The 18650-nt window shown below is 40.2% G+C and overlaps 1 protein-coding gene across 1 annotated transcript in view; it reads left to right on the top strand.

Annotated features, from left to right (window-relative positions):
• PCDH9 (protocadherin 9) overlaps positions 1–12301 on the top strand; it is a gene marked incomplete in the record, with an annotated part of 2477617 nt that extends 2465316 nt beyond the window's left edge. The window contains 1 exon segment of the mRNA XM_029603002.1: positions 10757–12301. Coding sequence (XP_029458862.1) covers positions 10757–11130 — 374 coding nt within the window.
• Positions 12302–18650: the final 6349 nt, after the last annotated feature.

Below are 18650 nucleotides of genomic sequence, written 5' to 3' on the forward strand. Positions count from 1 at the left end.
AAAAATCGTCAGATATTTTTTAAATCGTCAAAAATCATTAGATTCGCGATACAATAGAAATTCCCCCGATTTATCGTGAAAAATCGTAAATCGGGGGAGGGGGAGGGCGGGAAAACCGGCACACCAAAACAACCCCTAAACCCACCCCGACCCTTTAAAACGAATCCCCCACCCTCCCGAACCCCCCAAAATGTTTTAAATTACCTGGTGGTCCAGTGGGGGGGTCCCGGCGCAATCTCCCGCTCTCGGGCCATCGGCGCCATTTTGGCTGCCAGTAAAAAAATGGCGCCGATGGCCCAATAAAAAAAAAACCCACCCGACCCTTTAAATTGACCCCCTTAGCCTCCCCCACCCTCGCAACCTCCCCCCAAAACCTTTTAAAATTACCTGGTGGTCCAGTGGGGGCACGGGGAGCGATCTCCCACTCTCGGGCCATCAGCTGCCACTAATAAAAATGGCGCCGATGGCCCTGTGCCCTTACCATGTGACAGGGTATCCATGCCATTGGCCGGCCCCTGTCACATGGCATGGCCCTGTCACATGGCCGGCGCCATCTTTAAAGATGGCGCTTTAAAGATGGTGCTTTAAAGATGGCCGACTCCATACCCAGTAAAACTGGGTATGGAGTCGGCATGCACCCCTTTTAAAATCTCCCGATTTGCAATATAGATGTGGGATTTGCACACACATGCGTGCGCCCATTTAAAATTTGGCACACGTGTATGTGGCCACATATGCACGTATGTTGTAAAATGGCCACATCCTTGGGTGCAGGCCAATGTATGCATGCAAATCTGCACCCATGGGCCATTTTGAAAGTTACCGACCCTTAGTGCAAGTCTTAGTGTGTAGATCTCTTTATGTCTTTTGTGGTAGCTTGGAGAGTTACGTAGAGATTATTTCTTTTAGTACCAAATAAATAATTCATCTGTGTATAGTACTTGGGATATGTGGCACAAACGTGTGAGTGGTCAAGGCTTTTCTCAGTGCTCTTTATTTACAGTGATTCAATATTCAGCATTCACAACCATTCTTAGTCAGAAAACATTGAAGCGTTTCAGACTCAAGGCTGCTTCCCTTCTTTACTCACAAATCTTTGGTTACCCAGGCCTCCTCATTGCTCCCCTCTTAGGCTATGTTTTATCCTCCTCTGGGAGCCATCCAGTATTCATAAGGCTCTGTCTTAAGTTGGATCAGGACAAGAGACAGCTGGGACCAGTCTTTTACACTGTTCTGGGGGGGGTGTTTCTCAGCATGTTCTGTTTCATCGTGCCTTTGATATGTCTTAAAAAAATAACTACATGTGCACTGAACTTAATTCTTCTCCATTAGGATGTCTATGATTTTTGTTCAGAAGATTAATTATGGATTTTTGTAATAGGTGAATATGACTAATGCTATTAGCTATTGACAAATGTCTTTAAAACCATTATTTCCATGATATGTATGGTATGTCTTTTTTATGTTGTATGTTTCAATAATACATTGTATATGTTTTATTGTGAATCGCCTAGACCTTTTTTGTGATAGGCAATCAATTAATTTTAATAAAAATGAAAAAAAAATGAAAATGAAATGTTCCTTCATAGGGTACAAACTTTTATGAAATTTGCAATGCATAATATGTATCATTTATAGCTGTGTTTCTCAAGCAGGTCCTGGAGTACTCCTTAGCCAGTCTAGTTTTTAGGATATTCTTAATGAATATCCTTTTAAGTAAAGAAGGCCGTGCATGCAAACCTATCCCATATATATTCATTATAGATATCCTGAAAATCAGTCTGACGAGTAGGTAATCCAGGATTGACTTGAGAAACAAAGATTTATAGTGTAGCAATATAGTGCGCAATGTGATAAAAATTAAATCATTTGAACCTGAGAATGCAATTTTGATTTTAAGCTGCTTACTCAAGGACGTGCAGTGAATAGCAGAAGGAGATTTATACTTTTGCCTCTGTGCTGTTGAACTATGACTTCTAATCTCCATTGGAACCCATTTATCCATTAATGACAGTCGTTATATTGCAGCTGTTAGGCTAATTGATAGTACATATTCTCTTATAGCTATAAAATCTTCTTTTAGACTTGCAGATCCTGCCACAATAATCACAGGTATTCATTACATTAGAGGCTACTGTGCAAACAGATTGTTCTTTTTGGTCATATTTCTATTGTAATCCAAATAACTACATCTAAACAGTATGCTAAATTCCATAAGTTAAAAGTGGGGGAGGGGGGGGTCACCTTATTCTATCCCCTGATAAAGCTTCTCAAGAGTTTGGATCAACTTAAAAAATGTTCATATCCTATTTCCACATGTCTTTAGTGTTGCTCAAGAGGTGGCCCCTTGGGCCGAGGTGGGGTTGACGCTACCCGCAGGACAAGCCCTACGGGTCCCCAATATCGGCAGGTGGAGCTGGCTGATTGACGGAGACTAGCTGGAGCTTCGCCAATACCAGCCCTCATTCCTCGCAGCTTGAGCCCTTGGGTACCAGGGCCAGCTGGACGTAGGTGGGCCTCTGTTCAAGGTCTTCTTAGGGACAACAAGGAAGTCAGCCAGGGGCCAGTAGCAGTGATAGAAGTAGGTGACCTGGTCTGGACGAGGCGGCGTCCCATAGACCCGGGTGTCAATGAGAACAGAAGACAGACAGAAGGTGCCCGAGTAAGAACAGGCTGAAGCCTGAGAGGCCAAGTCCAGAATAGGTTCAATGGGAGCATCATAGTGCAGGCTGAAGTCAGGCAGGCAGCAGGCAAGGAAGAGTGGCGATACTAGCACGGATCAAACCAGGAGTTAGATAGAGAATAGTCAGGCAAGGCAAAGGTCAAAGCAGGAGATGGGCATGAGCTAAGTCAGACATAGTGAAGATCAAGCCAGATAGCAAGCAGTAGCGTGGTCAGATGAAGCAGAGGTCAAAGCCAGGTATCAATCAGTAGCGAGGTCAGATGAAGCAGAGATCAAAGCCAGGTATCAATCAGTAGCATGATCAGATGAAGCAGAGGTCAAGCCAGGTATCAGTAGAGTAGTCAGACGAAACGGTAGACACTGAACACAGGAACAGGAACGGATACCAGGATCAGGAACAGGAACACAGATGAAGTGGGAACAAACCAGGAAACAGGAATACGGAGAAAATGCAGGAATGAGAAACTAAGCACATGACAAATGTGGAGACCTGTTGTCAAGGCAAGGAAGCACTGGCTGGGCCCAGCCTTAAGTACCGGGATCCAGTGATGTCATCATCCGGGGCCTTGGGGTGGTTTACCACCGTGGCCCCCTTTAAAAGCAGAGCTGATGTGTGTGCACGTGCCTAGGGAGGGGCACGGCACGAGACGGAAGCATCTCCCTGCAAACCACACGGGGAGGCCTACCACAGAGCTGAGACATCCACGGAGGAGCTGGGAGCAAGGGGAGAGTCCTGAACACAAAGGCAGCTGCCCACAGCTGCAAGAGAGGCAGAACCAGGTGCTGGAGCAGGCAAATTGGGGTAAATGGGCCCGGCCAGGGGCCTGCTGTGGCTGGCACATGCAACGGTACTCCCTCCATTACGCCCCCCTCTTGGAGGTCTGGCTTTGCCAAGATGAGCACGATGAAACTGTAGGAGGAGGCTTTTGTCCAGGATGTTGTACACTGGCTCTCAAGACATTTCTTCTGGGCAGTAGTCCTCCCACGAGAGGAGGTACTCCCATCAACGGCCCCTACGGTGGATGTCAAGGACTTCTCAGACCTTGTAGGTAGTATCAGACTCAGCGACCAGATGAGATGGTTCAGAAGCATTGCGGGAAGGCCAAGAGAAGATTACCAGTTTCAACAAGGACACATGGAACGTGTTATGGATGCCGTGTCGGTGGTAATCGGAGCTGATAAGTGACTGGTACAATACGATGGATGACCGGAAGAGGTCCAATGTATCTAGGTGCAAATCTTTGGGAAAGTACTTTGAGGCGAATGTATTGTGTACTCAGCCAGATCTTCTGTCCAGGTTGAAATTCAGGAGTAGGATGTCGATGGGCATCCGTGGATTTCTTAGCCCGAGCCGTGCCTGACACAAACAGAGGTTTGTCTGCCATAGGCACTGGTGAATGGCGATACCCCAGTAGCAGCAGCGATGTGGGAGTTGTGGGAATACTCCGCCCATGGGAGAAGTTCTGCCCAGTTGTCATGCAGATCATTGATGTAGGCACATAAGAAGGCTTTTAGGGTGCGGTTCATTCGTTCAGCTTGACCGCTGGCCTGTGGGTGGTAAGCAGAAGTGAGGCTGTTGTTAATACCGAACTTACTGCACAGGGCACGCCAATAGCGACCGATGAACGGAGGACCTTTGTCCGAAGCTATATCCTTGGGTAGGCCATTCAGGTGGAACACGTGAAGAAAAAAGGGATGAGCTAGTTCTGGAGCTGAAGGCAGGCCAGGTAGTGGAACAAAATGGACCATTTTGGAGAACCTATTGATGATGACCCAAATGACTGTATTTCCTTTTAACAGAGGCAAATCCACAATGAAATCTGTGGAGAGGTGTGTCCATGGCTCCTCTGGAGCAGGAAGTGGTTGGAGAAGGCCCCAAGTTTGACTCACTGGGGGCTTCCGCTGGGCATACGTGTTGCAGGAGTCAACACAGGCTTTGATGTTGGTGACCATGGTAGGCCACCAGAAGAATTGCTGGAGAAGGGAGAGAGTTTTCGCCCATCCTGGGTGACCAGCGAACTTCAAATCATGTGCCCAACAGCGAACTCTCTCACAAAGCTGGCGAGGAACAACAGTTTTCCCGGCCAGTATTAGGAAGGTAGCTGATAAGCCGATACTTGCAGGATCAATGATATGACTGGGTTCTTTGGGAACATCTTCGGGTTCAAAGGAGCGAGACAGGGCATCTGCCTGGAGGTTTTTCTCCACAGAGCGATACCGGAGTTCGAAGTTGAACCTGGAAAAGAATAACATCCAGTGTGCCTGGCGAGCATTAAGGCACTAGGTATAACTCAGGTGTTAAAGGTTTCTGTGGTCTGTAAAAATTGTCATCTTCTGTTGGGTAACCTCTAGCCACTCCTCCAGTGCAAACTTGACTGCTAGTAACTCCAAATCGCTGATACTATACTTCTGTTCTGCGGGGGAGAACTTGCAGGAGAAAAAGGAACAAGGAGTTAGGGATTCCTGCGTTGAGTGCTGGCTCAAGACCACCCCAGCCCCTATTGCAGAGGCAACTGCTTCGACTATGAAGGGGCAATTTGGGTCCGGGTTTCATAAACAAGGTCCAACGAGGAAGGCATCTTTAAGATGTTGGAAAGCAGTGAGGGTCTCGGGGACTAGTTCCAGGTGTCACTGCCTTTCTGGGTCATAGCCGTGAGAGGAGCTGCCAGTGTCGAGTAAATAGTGATGAAATGTTGAAAATAATTTGTGATTCATAGGAATCACTGTAGTGCCCAAAGGCCCACTGGCTGGGGCCATTCTTGTATTCCTTGCTGTAAAATGATATATCCTAAGAAGGGTAGAATGGATTGTTCAAAGAGACATTTGTTCAACTTGGCAAAGAGATGGTTCTAATGAAGACATTGGAGGACTGTGCAAACATCAACACGGTGGGTAGCTAAGTCCTTGGAAAAGACAAATATGTTGTCTAGGTATGCGACAATTTTGACATACAGGAGGTCCCGGAATAGTTCATTATCATTCGCTGAAATACAGCAGGAGCATTACAAAGGCCGAAAGGCATTACCAGGTATTCGTAATGCCCATCCTTAGTATTAAAAGCTGTTTTCCAGATGTCCTCGGGGCGTATATGCACCAGGGTATAGGCTCCTTGTAAGTCCATCTTAGTAAAGTTGGAAGCCCCTTGAAGGTGATTGAACAACTTGGAGATCAAAGGTAGAGGATACTTGTCTTTGTGAGTTATGGTGTTCAGGCTTCGTGACAAAGAAAAAATCCTGCTTCGGCAGGAGAAGTCAAAGGTTGAATGAACTCTTTTACCCGATTCTCTCGGATATATTTTGTCATGGCACAGGCCTCAGGCTGTGACAATGGGTAGGTCTGGCCTCAAGGGGGAGTTGTACCAGGTAGGAGTTTGATAGGGCAATCAAACTTATGGAGAGGCAGACGAATATCACCTTCTGCTTCGAGAATAGATCCTCAAAATCTGCGTATGGAGCCGGGATGCCAGAGGTAGTAGTTGCAAGAGAAACCATAGGGGGTGGTACCATCTTTTTCAGACAGGTATGATGACAAGCTGGGCTTCACTCTGTGAGCTGAAGAGTTTCCCAATCAAACTGGGGGGAGTGACGCTGAAGCCAAGGTAATCCTAGAACCACCAGATGAATAGATTTTTCAAAGATGAGGAGTTCCACCCCTTCTTCATGGAGAGCACCAGTGAGAAGATGGACTGGCTCGGTCACCAAGGAGATTCGGCTTGGCAACAGCTCAATATAATGGAGGCAATACATAAGGAAGTTTCCAGGAGAGGGGTAGAAATACCCAGGAGTTGAACTAGGTCCTTGAGAATAAAGTTTCCCCTGCTCTGGAGTCTATCAGAGCAAGGACAGGGAAGGAACGAGAATCCCATGTTAAGGTAACTGGTAGAGATAACTGGGGGACCAGTGAAGAAGTGCCCAAGTTCAGGACCCCTAATGAACTTAGGCCCGGCAGTTTCTCGGATGAACTGGACAGGTCTGGAGAAGGTGACCGGGAGCTCCACCATAAATTGGAGTGGACTGGGAGGGAACTGGGGAAGGCTGCAGGCGTCGGCGCGTGCAGGTTGCATAAATGTGCACCCCCTTGTGTGCGCCGACACCTGATTTTATAACATGTGTGCACTGGCGCGTGCATGTTATAAAATCGCGTGTCCATGTATGCGTGCCGGGTAGTATGCACACATGGACGCAAGCACGCAAGATTTTAAAATCTACCCCTTTATGCACAGTAATGATCCTTTGAATATTGCTTCAGGGTTCTTCTCCTAAGAAATGTAGGAGCCAGGTGCAATCATCAAGACGTTCCAGGAATCAGGCTCAAGTTGACTACACATTGGTTCTTATAGGCAAAAGTCAAGAAAGATACCTCCTGAAATATGTCTCTGCCATTATGCTTTTCAGTCGTCATTATTTTCTACTAGAGTTAAGAAATTAGAAGCTTAAGAGGAAGCTCTGAAAACTATAGTGCAGTGAGGGTGGAGAAATGTCAGGGAGAGAAATTTACACAGCCCTGAAGAATATGAAAATATTTTGAGGAATTTTCCAATGAATTGTGGAATATCTGGATAAAGAGAAGTGCAAGTATATGGGTTATGGGTTCTTGGAAATATGCAATTCTTCTGATTCTTCAGAATCATCTTCTACTGAGGAGTCTGAGAGAGAGCAGAGTTTTTATATTGCCCTTCATCTACATGGGTATTGATGGCTAATGAGCCCCTAGGTATGTTTAAGGGTCATGGATGTCTTCCTGTGAGCATACAATGAATGCTATTTCTCCTTTGAGTGTTCCTGTTCTGCAGAAATTAAGAAAGAAGATTTTCTTGGGCAAATATATTGGTATATGTTAGGGATGTGCATTTGTTTCATTTGTTTAATTTGTTTCATATGTTTCCTATTACATGCCAATTAGATGTGCATTCATTTCATATGTTTCATACGTTTCATATTACATGCTTGTATAGGAAACGGATGAAATGGATGAAACGAATGCACATCCCTAGTATATGTTAAATCCAGTCCATAGATATTTGGGATTTGGATGCCCATATAAGACAATAGTCCTTTTGGGGGAGCTGTCAGTACCATCTGGGAGAATAGTCATTCAGCATTAGATGTCATTCATATATGTGGCTGGTTAAGGTAGAGGCAGGGAGTATATACTATAACCCTCAACTATTTCATAAGATCCATTTCCTATTAAGTTAGAAGCATTTGGACAGTGGTCAACTCAATATTCTAATAGAGTAAGGTTTCTTTACAGCAACGAGTTTGTTTTTTGGATTCCTTGTGTCGCCCACAGTTCTCTCATAGTTCCCAGAATAGAAATCATTTTTTTGGAGAAAATATATTGTTAAAGAGAGACTGTTTAAAAAAATGGTTTTGAGATGAATTGATGGCTTCTTTTCGATTCATTCCAATTCAGAACTCGAGAACCAATATTTAAAATAGCCAATCTCCTAAATTTAGACATCTATGGTTATTTATGTATTTATTTAAAGTTTTGTTACCCACCCTTCCAATGTTCAGGGCAGGGTATAATGATACAAAGGATTGAAGAGTGAAATATAAAGTGAAATTGTATCATAGAAACTTCATGGGATAGTTTCATTGGAAGCGGGATTACCATTTATGTATTTATATGTTGATGACTGGAGGAAATGGTATCATGATATAGTGATTTCATTATAACTGCACCAGGTATGGGTGATGTGAGTCTGTATGAGTGATGAGTATGTATTTGAGTATGATTGGATATATATTTATCTAAGGTTGTTGTAATATGCTTTGCAAAGATACATTTTAACATTGTACCTCCTATGTTAGTATATGATATATGTCACATGATATATTTTGCATTACTAGTTTTGTATTGTATGTATAAATATTTGTATATATATTTTTATAAAGAATTATATATGTTATGAGTCTATAAGTCCCCTCATTTGTGATTTTACGCATCTAAAAAATTGTATCACAGCATACAATAAATCTTTTCTCCAAGAAAAATATGGCTACTAGAATTCGGCAGGCCAAAGTGCCATTCATATAATAATTTTGCTGATCTTAAAAGATTTCATAGTGTTCAATTTCTGTGTGCCAGTCACTGTTTGCAGCACTCTGTCTTTCATGCATTTTGCTCTATCTGGTAGGGAAAATACTATAATGAACATCCGCGTAACATTATAGGGTGGTTGCGGCCATGCTGCACACTATCGCCTCCATAACACCAATGACATAGCTGTAGCTATTTCTGGCACTACCGCAGATGATAATGTGTGATACACTATCGCCTGCAGTGCTACAGGCCCCTAATTTCTCTAAACCCCACTCAAACCCCTTCCCTTTCCCTAATTTATATGTTCAAATTGAAATGTGGTAGTTATCGTGTGCTTTAGGGCATTATCACAATTTGATGAATAACCCTGTCAGTTAGCCGGATAAGACTATGTTGTTGAATATCCCCAAATAAATCACTGGTTAACTAGATAAGTCTTATCCAGGTAACATTAGACCTTCAATTGAGCAGCTCCAACTTATCCACAACTATGTTTAAAAATCAGTACTTAGGCTAAGGCCTGGATTCATCATTCATCGCAGAATGCTGAATCCTGCGAAAACGGGGGTGGGGGGGGCAGGGGGTGAAGGGGGGGGCCCTATGAAAGCCTGCAGCCTTCACACCACAGCGGTACGATTTTGACAGTCGCAGTGCGCCGGCTGCTGGCTTTCACACCGAATAGCGTCACCGTGAAAGATGGTGCTATTCGGCACGCTACTGCCGACGATAATGTTAGTAACATTAACACCGGCAGTGAAGACACCGCTGACTCTGCCCCCTCCCCGCCATGACTCTGCCCCTCCTCACCATGACTCCACCCCCAATCTAATTTACATGCTATCGCACGCAAAAAGGGCCTTTTTGCTTGTGATAGTCTTAATGCACGCGATATGGCTGTATCGCATGCAATATGGCTGTATCGCATGCGATAAGCCTTTAATAAATGACCCCCAAAGTTTGCCAGATAAGTTGCTCCTCGCTGAAAAGCCCATTTCCCTCCCACAACTTAGCCAGATAAGTACTTAGTGGCAACCACTAAATGCAGCCAAATATTCAGCCACCACCATTTAGCTGGATACATCCTTGCATATTTATTTATTTATTTATTTTTAGATTTTTATATACCGGTGTTCCTATATGAAATAAAGATCATATCCAGCTAAGTGGCGCTGATTATCAATCTCAATATGTTTAATCTAACCTTAATTGTTTATTAAGAAGTAATGAAGGGCTGCAAAAGGAATGCAACTGCCTAAGATAAGAAGCACAATATTGCTTTCTCAGAATGGTAAAGCATGACAATGTATTATTTTGGGTTCTTAAGAGCAACTGATATCTATATAGGGAGCACTATCTTCATAAACCACCCAGGAAAAACCCAGATTTAACTGAGTACAAGGAATGTATGAAAATTGCCCTTCCTCTATGTGGGTAAAAGTATACTTGTTATAACACAATGCATAGATGTTTACCCACATAAAGAGGAGACAATCCTGATGACATGTTTAGGCCAGTGGAGGAAAATAACGTCCATAGACCTTATTTTCAATTCTACTGGTATTATTTTCTACCCGTGGAAAATGAGGGGTTTTTTTGCAGACATTTTTTTTTCCCTGGGACAGCCTTCATAGGGAAAGTATGCACATATTTTTCCTTTGAAAACTGGTACAAATCACGCAGGAAAAAAAATGCCTGCAGACTTTTCATCAATGCCAGCAATTTGAAAACTGCATTTTTGTATTATGGCAGAAATGTAACAGTCTGAATAATACTGCATTGTTACCTTCACATTGAATGTTCATTTCTTTCAATTCTATAACATTAACAAAATGAATATTAATTCATGAGTAAATATGAAATTTAACCTAACTGTAGCTGTACAGTTTAGTACTATGAAGCTTAGATAAGCATATATGTAAAATGTTTTCAAATTGCAAAGAATCAGAAATATCTAGACAAGCAATTTCTATGATAATACTAATTGAAGTCTCATATTCTTTCTTTATTTTTCTATGTGCTTTGCAGATGGGCCTCTTGGTCCTAGAGGATTAGCTGAAGCTACGGAGATGTGTACTCAAGAATGCCTGGTTTTGGGCCACTCTGATAACTGCTGGATGCCTCCAGGTCTGGGTCCATATCAACAGCCAAAGTCTCCTCTATCTACTTTTGCACCTCAAAAAGAATGGATTAAGAAGGACAAACTAGTGAATGGACACACATTGTCAAGAACCTGGAAAGAAGATAACAACAGAAACCAATTCAGTGACCGAAAGCAGTATGGAACCAATGAGAGCCCTTTCAGCAGTGGAAATCACATGACTGACATTCCTTTGGCTAATTTGAAGTCCTATCAACAAGTCTCTGGAGCTGTTGATAGTCCAAAGGAGCATCAGCTATAAAAGTGGCTATTTTGGACTAGTGGCTATAGCCTACTTAGAATTGCGAATACTGTGTGTGAGAGCTTTATGTACTGGTAGACCTCTAGAACTATGCTTCACATAGCAGAAATATGCATATCTGTGTGTTAGCACCAAGGAAGTTGTGATGTCCTACAACATAAGGGGAAATTCTTCTAGTATGTGCGAACTTTTTGATTAATAGCAATGGATGACTATGAAGATCTCTCCACTTTGAATTATATATATATAATTTATATATATCTATATCTATAAATATATATATACAAAGATATATATATATATATATAACATTTCTTGGACTCTTGGACTGCTGCTACAAACAAGAGAAGATACATTTTAAAAAGAGGAAGAGACAAAATTTAGTGAATTGCTATAGTTGAAAAAGCATATTGCATTAGAAAATTGTACTCTTGTCATTGTCGATGTATGCTGGGACAGTTATTCTTGACATCATACTTCAAATCAACTAAACCTAGAAACATGAAACCTATTGTGCTATTAACAATGTTAGTGGACACTTGTAAGTCAATCAGTGTTCAAGTACCTTGTACATAAAAACAAACTTATTACTAACAATTTTTGTGTACTTATATTGGTCACCTAAAATGCTAGCATACAAAATGTGTTTCATTATTGCTTCTTCTCCTATTATCAGTTGCGTCTCTGTTTTATTTTCCTTAGCAACGATTGTGTTTTTATATTAGGAGTCTGTCTGACACAATGTTCCAAGGAACTTAAAACACTTGTGTTAAAAAGCTTGAAAAATATTTCAGTGTGGCAGGAAATCAAACTAGCATTCTGCAAATTAAAACTGTTCTGAAATATTACCAAGTAAAGACTCTAGTAAGGGATTTTAAAGATTGGTAAGTTTTTTTTTTTTGGTTTTTTTTTCATTTTCATTTACAAAGCAGGGGACATGCAAAATATTACCTGGGTGGTGGTGGTGGGGGTGAGAGGGGGAAGGAGGGTAGTAGGATTCTTTTAAAAAATAGTTATAAAATAGTAGCTAACTCATTTTTCTGATGATGCTATGTAAGCAACATTAATCCAGAGTGGATTTGAAAGAAAGAACTGTGGAAAATTAAAAAAAAAACCCAATAATAAAAAAAAAAGAAAGAAGGAATGTGTTTAAAGCTATAACAGTTTGCATCTGTATCAATTCTCATTTGAGTTCATGTTGTGGTATCACAAGTGTTTTTAGATCATAGCCAGAGAATATTCCATGTGTTGTGCCTTCATGATATAACAGAGCATTCTCCTGGAAGAATGATGGGGAAAACGGTTTGGCCTAATCTTTACTGTTTAACTGTTTGTTATAGTTGGTCAATTACTGGCTGGTCCTGGTGCCATGTCATATTAGTCAAAGTCAGCTGAGTGACTCTTAATATGAATACGATCTCAGTTGCACGTAGGAGGAAATCCAAAATCTGAACATTTTATGATGTTTTCTTAAGGCATGACAGACAATTTAAGCAAATAGCATGCAAACAAAAAGTCCTACAAGGGAAATCACATATGGAAATTATCTTATGCCACTGTTAAAGATCAGTTTTATTTTTTTTTAAGTTTTATAATCTGATGGTCAACATGTTTCTTTTTTAGCCAAAAAATTATTTTGTGTATAGCAGTTCACTCTTTTTTCACAGTATAAAAATATAAAATGGGTTGTGGGTGCATTGCTTTTTGCAGTTCTTATGTCAGTTTGTGAGGGGTGTTTGATGACTTTGACCGAATAAATATCTAAACCAGTTATCCTTGTTACTGCTTTGCCAGTTCAACGTTAATTACAGTTATTCAGCTCTTGCAATAAATGTTCCGAATTCCTGATTTTTGTTGTGTCATTTATTGAAATTAAAAAAAAATGGGGAAAGATGATTATACTCTCATCTGGGGAGGAGGGAGGGAAATATGAAGCCCAAATTATTTGACTGTCCCCAGCAACACAGTGATACAAATGTAATTTGGAAAGGACATGACTTTTCCTAGGTCAGACTGTTACAGAGGTAGAATCCAAACTAATATTAGACTGTAGTACTCTCATCACACTTATATGATTTCAATGGAAGACAGATTCAGATGTTATAGGAAGGGGGCTGGGAGGTTGGGGGGGCCCAGATGCAGACCACTTATTTTTTTAATATCTCCTTTGGGGGGGAAGGGGGCACTGAGCCCCAGTATTGCTTAAGTTTTGCTAGGTCTAAGTTTTGTACCTGAGGCAATGGAGGGTGAAGCGACTTGCCCAAGATCACAAGGCCATCTATGCTTTGCTGTTGCTTATCTGTTGACTTAATACAGTCACCCTACCAGTCCCGTTCTACAGTTCTCAAATGAAAATCAGTAAGCTCTGCAGTGCAATATATTTCAATAGCAGTATTCAAATTTAAGTCTTGTTATTGCAGTAGATGGTAATGTGTTTACTCATTGGCTATGACAATAAGTACACACATTACCATATAGATATAGTAGAATTAGAGAAGGGCAACCAAAATGATAAAGGGGATGGAACAATTCCCCTATAAAGAAAGGCTAAAATGTTAGGACTTATCAGCTTGAAGAAGAGATGGCTGAGGGAAGATATGATAGAAGTCTATGAAATAATGAGAGGAATGGGATGTGTAAACATTAATCAGTTGTTTACTCTTTCAAAAAGTGCAAAGACCAGGGGGGACACAACAAAGTTACTAGTAATATATTTAAAACTAATAAGAGAAAATCGTTTTTTCCTCAATGCATAATTAAGCTCTGGAATTTTTTGCCAGACTATGTTGTAAAAGCTATTAGTGTAGCTGTATTTAAAAAAGATTTGGACAAGTTCCTGGAGGAAAAGTCCATTAAACAGAAAAAGAAAGAGCTTAATGTGTTTTCCATCCAAGAAAAACTACTTCCAAAAAGGAAAAACTCAAAAACAACCTCTTCGTCTCTTATCAACTCTCAAAACGTTTGCTGTAATAGATATTATCAATTTTGTATATACCGCATCAGCAAGCCTGGCGACGTTCCTACCAAAATTTTTAAAGGAGGCCGTCCAGATTTTTAATCATCTGCAGTTAGGGTCTTTAAATATGCACACGTCCTTGTGCTAGAATTTCAAAATATAGACTCGCATTAAACCAATCGTGGTGCAGTTAATGTATTCAAGTTTGTCAATTTTTTCAATTTTTTTCAACAATTTTTCAGTTTTTTATCCTCTCTGCAATCCCAAAATATTCGACTCAAATAATATGGCATCAGCTCGACACCCGGCCGATGTTTCGCTAGGCAGCTTCATCAGGAGCTGCTGATATTAGTCCTTTGCCTCCATTTTTAAAGGGATCACCGCTTTATTCACACTTCATTTACATATATATTGAAGTTCCTTTTGTCTGTTCAAAATCCTGTACAAATAAAGAAAGACTTATAAACTACTGTAAAATAACTATAATCCCACTTATCTGGTGTTGGTAGAGAACATTTCAACCTTCTAACAGGATATCCATCGTCTCAACAGATTAGAACCCAACAGGAACAGAGACCATTTCTACGCAAGCTGTCAACTTAAAAAGAGAATGACAGCCAATCAGAAGTTAGAAGTTACGTAAACGACATGACATCAAACCTGTCTCCAGCATCCTGAACTGGTATCTTACAGGAAAACATTTAATTCGAGTTCTGCATTCAGTCCTTTAGGATGCAGTGTCTAATAAATGAATCCACTTCTGTTTGACTTGCATTAGTTTCTTATTTATCTGGCACAAGTAGGAGAGGAACAAGGTTATCTCATGACAAAAGAAGTGCATTATTTGATTAAAAAGTATCCAATCATTCCCATTTTTTATCTTTTGCCTAAAATACATAAAAGTTTAAAAGATCCACCCGGCAGACCAATCATCTCGAGTAGTGGCTCGTTGTTAGAACCTCTTTCGAAGTTTGATAATTTCTTTTTAGCCCCTTTTGTGCCAGAATTACCTTCCTATATTAAAGATTCTCAACAAATGATTAGATTCTTGGAAGAAATATATTGTGACACCAGTAAGCTACATCTGGCTACTTTCGATGTGGAATCACTATATATATGTATTCCACAAGAAGAGATGATAGAGATTGCCATGCTCTATTTTGAATTGTGACCTCGTCCACAGCATATTCCCTCAGAATTTTTGTTAGCTTTACTACGGATAGCTCTTACAAAAATTTTTTTTGCATATGAACATTGTTTTTTACAACAGATATGCAGCACCACGATGGGAGCCACTATGGCCCCAGATTTAGCCAACTTGTATATGGGAGTATATGAAGAGAAATGGATTAATGCTTCCCAACTTTTTTTCCAGTACATTTTTGCGTGGAAGCGTTATATTGATGATATCTTTATTATATGGCAGGGGACTCAAAGACAATTTAATGATTTCATGCTATGGCAGAATACGTGCAATTCCTGTCTACGCTTTACAGCAAATTTTCAAACAAAGCAAATTACATTTTTGGATATCACAATTTATAAAATACCGAATGGTTTTAAAACTTCCTTATATCGTAAGCCCGTGAGTAGTAACACTCTTTTGCACTTTACCAGTGCACATCCACGGGGATTAAAAGAGAATCTGCTAACCAGTCAATTTTTCAGAATTTGGCGCTTATGTTCATCGAAAGAAGAATACCAAAGACAAGCAGTAAACTTAAGTGGTTGTTTTTTGGAAAGAGGATATCCTAAACGCTGTGTGAGACGAGTATATCTCAGAGCCAAGTTCACTTATCGGGACTGGTTGTTTCTGCCACGTGATATGGTAATGACATAAAGAGAGAGCACAGATCCCCTAATCTTTTACCAGACACACAAGTATATAGGGAATCTATATAATAGTTATAAATGCTTTAATATATATATATTCATTCCAGCATAAACAATATTTTCTTCGATAACAAACTTACATGATAAATAATATATTGTTTTATTCACAAATACAGTATCACAAATACATTTATTAGTCAATGATACAACATCAATACAAACATGTGCAAAATAGCATAACCCAAGCAGAAATATTTTATCATCAATGATACCCCAAAATAGCACCAAAAATTGTTATCTATTCAGAATCAAAGTACTAAAATATCCCTTCTACAGACATACTCATTCATACCTCACATACTCCCCACCCAATATAAAATCTAAATATATCAGCCTTCTGAACAGATCTAAAGGCTATACCCCATCATATTAATATTAAATGTCTGTCTTTTAAATTCATCTCAGCATGATCCTACTTAATCCCACGCTGATTACATACCACCATCCCTTTTCTTTAAAACGTATTCAAATACCCTATTATGTCTTCTCATATATCTCATTGAAAACACTCCACTGTGCCCCACTATATTCTATCATACAGAATCTTCTCCTGTATCTGCACAGGAACACTCCACTGCGCCCCAAAATCTTCTCCTATATCTGCACAGGAAAACGCCAAGTGGGCATTTTCCTGTGCAGAAATAGGAGAAGATTTCAGCTATACTGGGCACAGTGGAGTGTTCCTGTGCAGATATAGGAGAAGATTGTGGGGCACAGTGGAGTGTTCCTGTGCAGATACAAGAGAAGATTCTGTATGATAGAATATAGTGGGGTGCAGTGGAGTGTTTTTGTGCAGATATATGAGAAGACATAATAGGGTATTTGAATAAGTTTTAAAAAAAAGGGGTGGTGGTATGTAATCAGCGTGGGATTAAGTAGGATCATGCTGAGATGAATTAAAAAGACAGACATTTAATATTAATATGATGGGGTATAGCCTTTAGAGCTGTTCAGAAGGTTGATATATTTAGATTTTATATTGGGTGGGGAGTGTGTGAGGTATGAATGAGTACATCTGTAGAAGGGATATTTTAGTACTTTGATTCTGAATAGATAACAAATTTTGGTGCTATTTTGGGGTATCATTGATGATAAAATATGTCTGCTTGGGTTATGCTATTTTGCACATGTTTGTATTGATGTTGTATCATTGACTAATAAATGTATTTGTTATACTGTATTTGTAAATAAAACAATATATCATTTATCATGTAAGTTTATTATTGAAGAAAATATTGTTTATGCTGGAACGAATATATATATTAAAGCATTTATAACTATTATATAGATTCCCTATATACTTGTGTGTCTGTTTCTGCCATGCACAGAAAAAGAAGACACAGAAACATTGACATGTGTAATTCCTTTCTCCCCGATGGCATCCATAATGAAAGATGTAATATTCCATATTAGGTGCTACCACCGAAGAAAGAGATCTAGGCGTCATAGTGGGTAACACATTGAAATCGTCAGTTCTGTGTGCTGCGGCAGTCAAAAAAGCAAACAGAATATTGGGAATTATTAGGAAGGGAATGGTGAATAAAATGGAAAATGTCATAATGCCTCTGTATCGCTCCATGGTGAGACCCCACCTTGAATACTGACAATTCTAGTCGCCACATCTAAAATAATATATAATTGCGATGGAGATGGTACAGAGAAGGGTGACCAAAATGGTAAGGGGAATGGAACAGCTCCCCTTGAGGAAAGACTAAAGAGGTTAGGACTTCTCAGCTTGGAGAAGAGATGGTTGAGGGGGGTTATGATAGAGGTGTTTAATATCATGAGAGGTCTAGAATGGGTAGATGTGAATTGGTTATTTAGTCTTTCGTATAATAGAAATACTAGGGGCACTCCATGAAGTTAGCATGTGGCACATTTAAAACTATTCAGAGAATGTTCTTCTTCACTCAATGCACAATTAAACTCTGGAATTAGTTGCCAGAGGACGTGGTTAGTTCAGTTAGTATAGCTGTGTTTAAAAAAGGATTGGATAAGTTCTTGGAGGAGAAGTCCATTACCTGCTATTAATTAAGTTGACTTAGAAAATAGCCACTGCTATTACTAGCAATGGTAACATGAAATAAACTTAGTTTTGGGTACTTGCCAGGTTCTTATGGTCTGAATTGGCCCACTGTTGGAAACAGGATGCTGGGCTTGATGAACCCTTGGTCTGACCAAGTATGGCATGTTCTTATGTTCTTATTTCAAAATTGGCACAGTCTGCAAAATTATGCTGAATTTCAGTCTGGATCTAAATTCACTTATACCAAGGGTTCAATTCTTAAAGATCAATTGGTTCTTTCAGATTCCATGGTTCTACCAATAAGACAAGTTCTGGGTTCTCATAAAGCATGCAGGTCTTGTTCTGTGTGCTCAAATATGCTTGATACTACTTATATTAAGTTTACAAATCCCCAATTAACCGTAACTTTAAAACAACATACCACATGTAAATCTATGGGGGTGATATATATTATTATGTGTCCCTGTAACATGACTTATGTAGGTAAAACTACACGACAGTAGCGTACCAGGATGTTTGAATATCGGTCAAGCTTGGCCATTAAACTTCTAAATGCACCTATTGTTTCCCACTGTTTGGATAAAGGATGATTTGAAAGTATGTGTCATACAGCAAATTGTGCTGAATTGGCAGGGAGGTGATATA

The sequence above is a fragment of the Rhinatrema bivittatum genome, chromosome 5, assembly GCF_901001135.1.
Source record: "Rhinatrema bivittatum chromosome 5, aRhiBiv1.1, whole genome shotgun sequence".
Lineage (NCBI taxonomy): Eukaryota > Metazoa > Chordata > Amphibia > Gymnophiona > Rhinatrematidae > Rhinatrema > Rhinatrema bivittatum.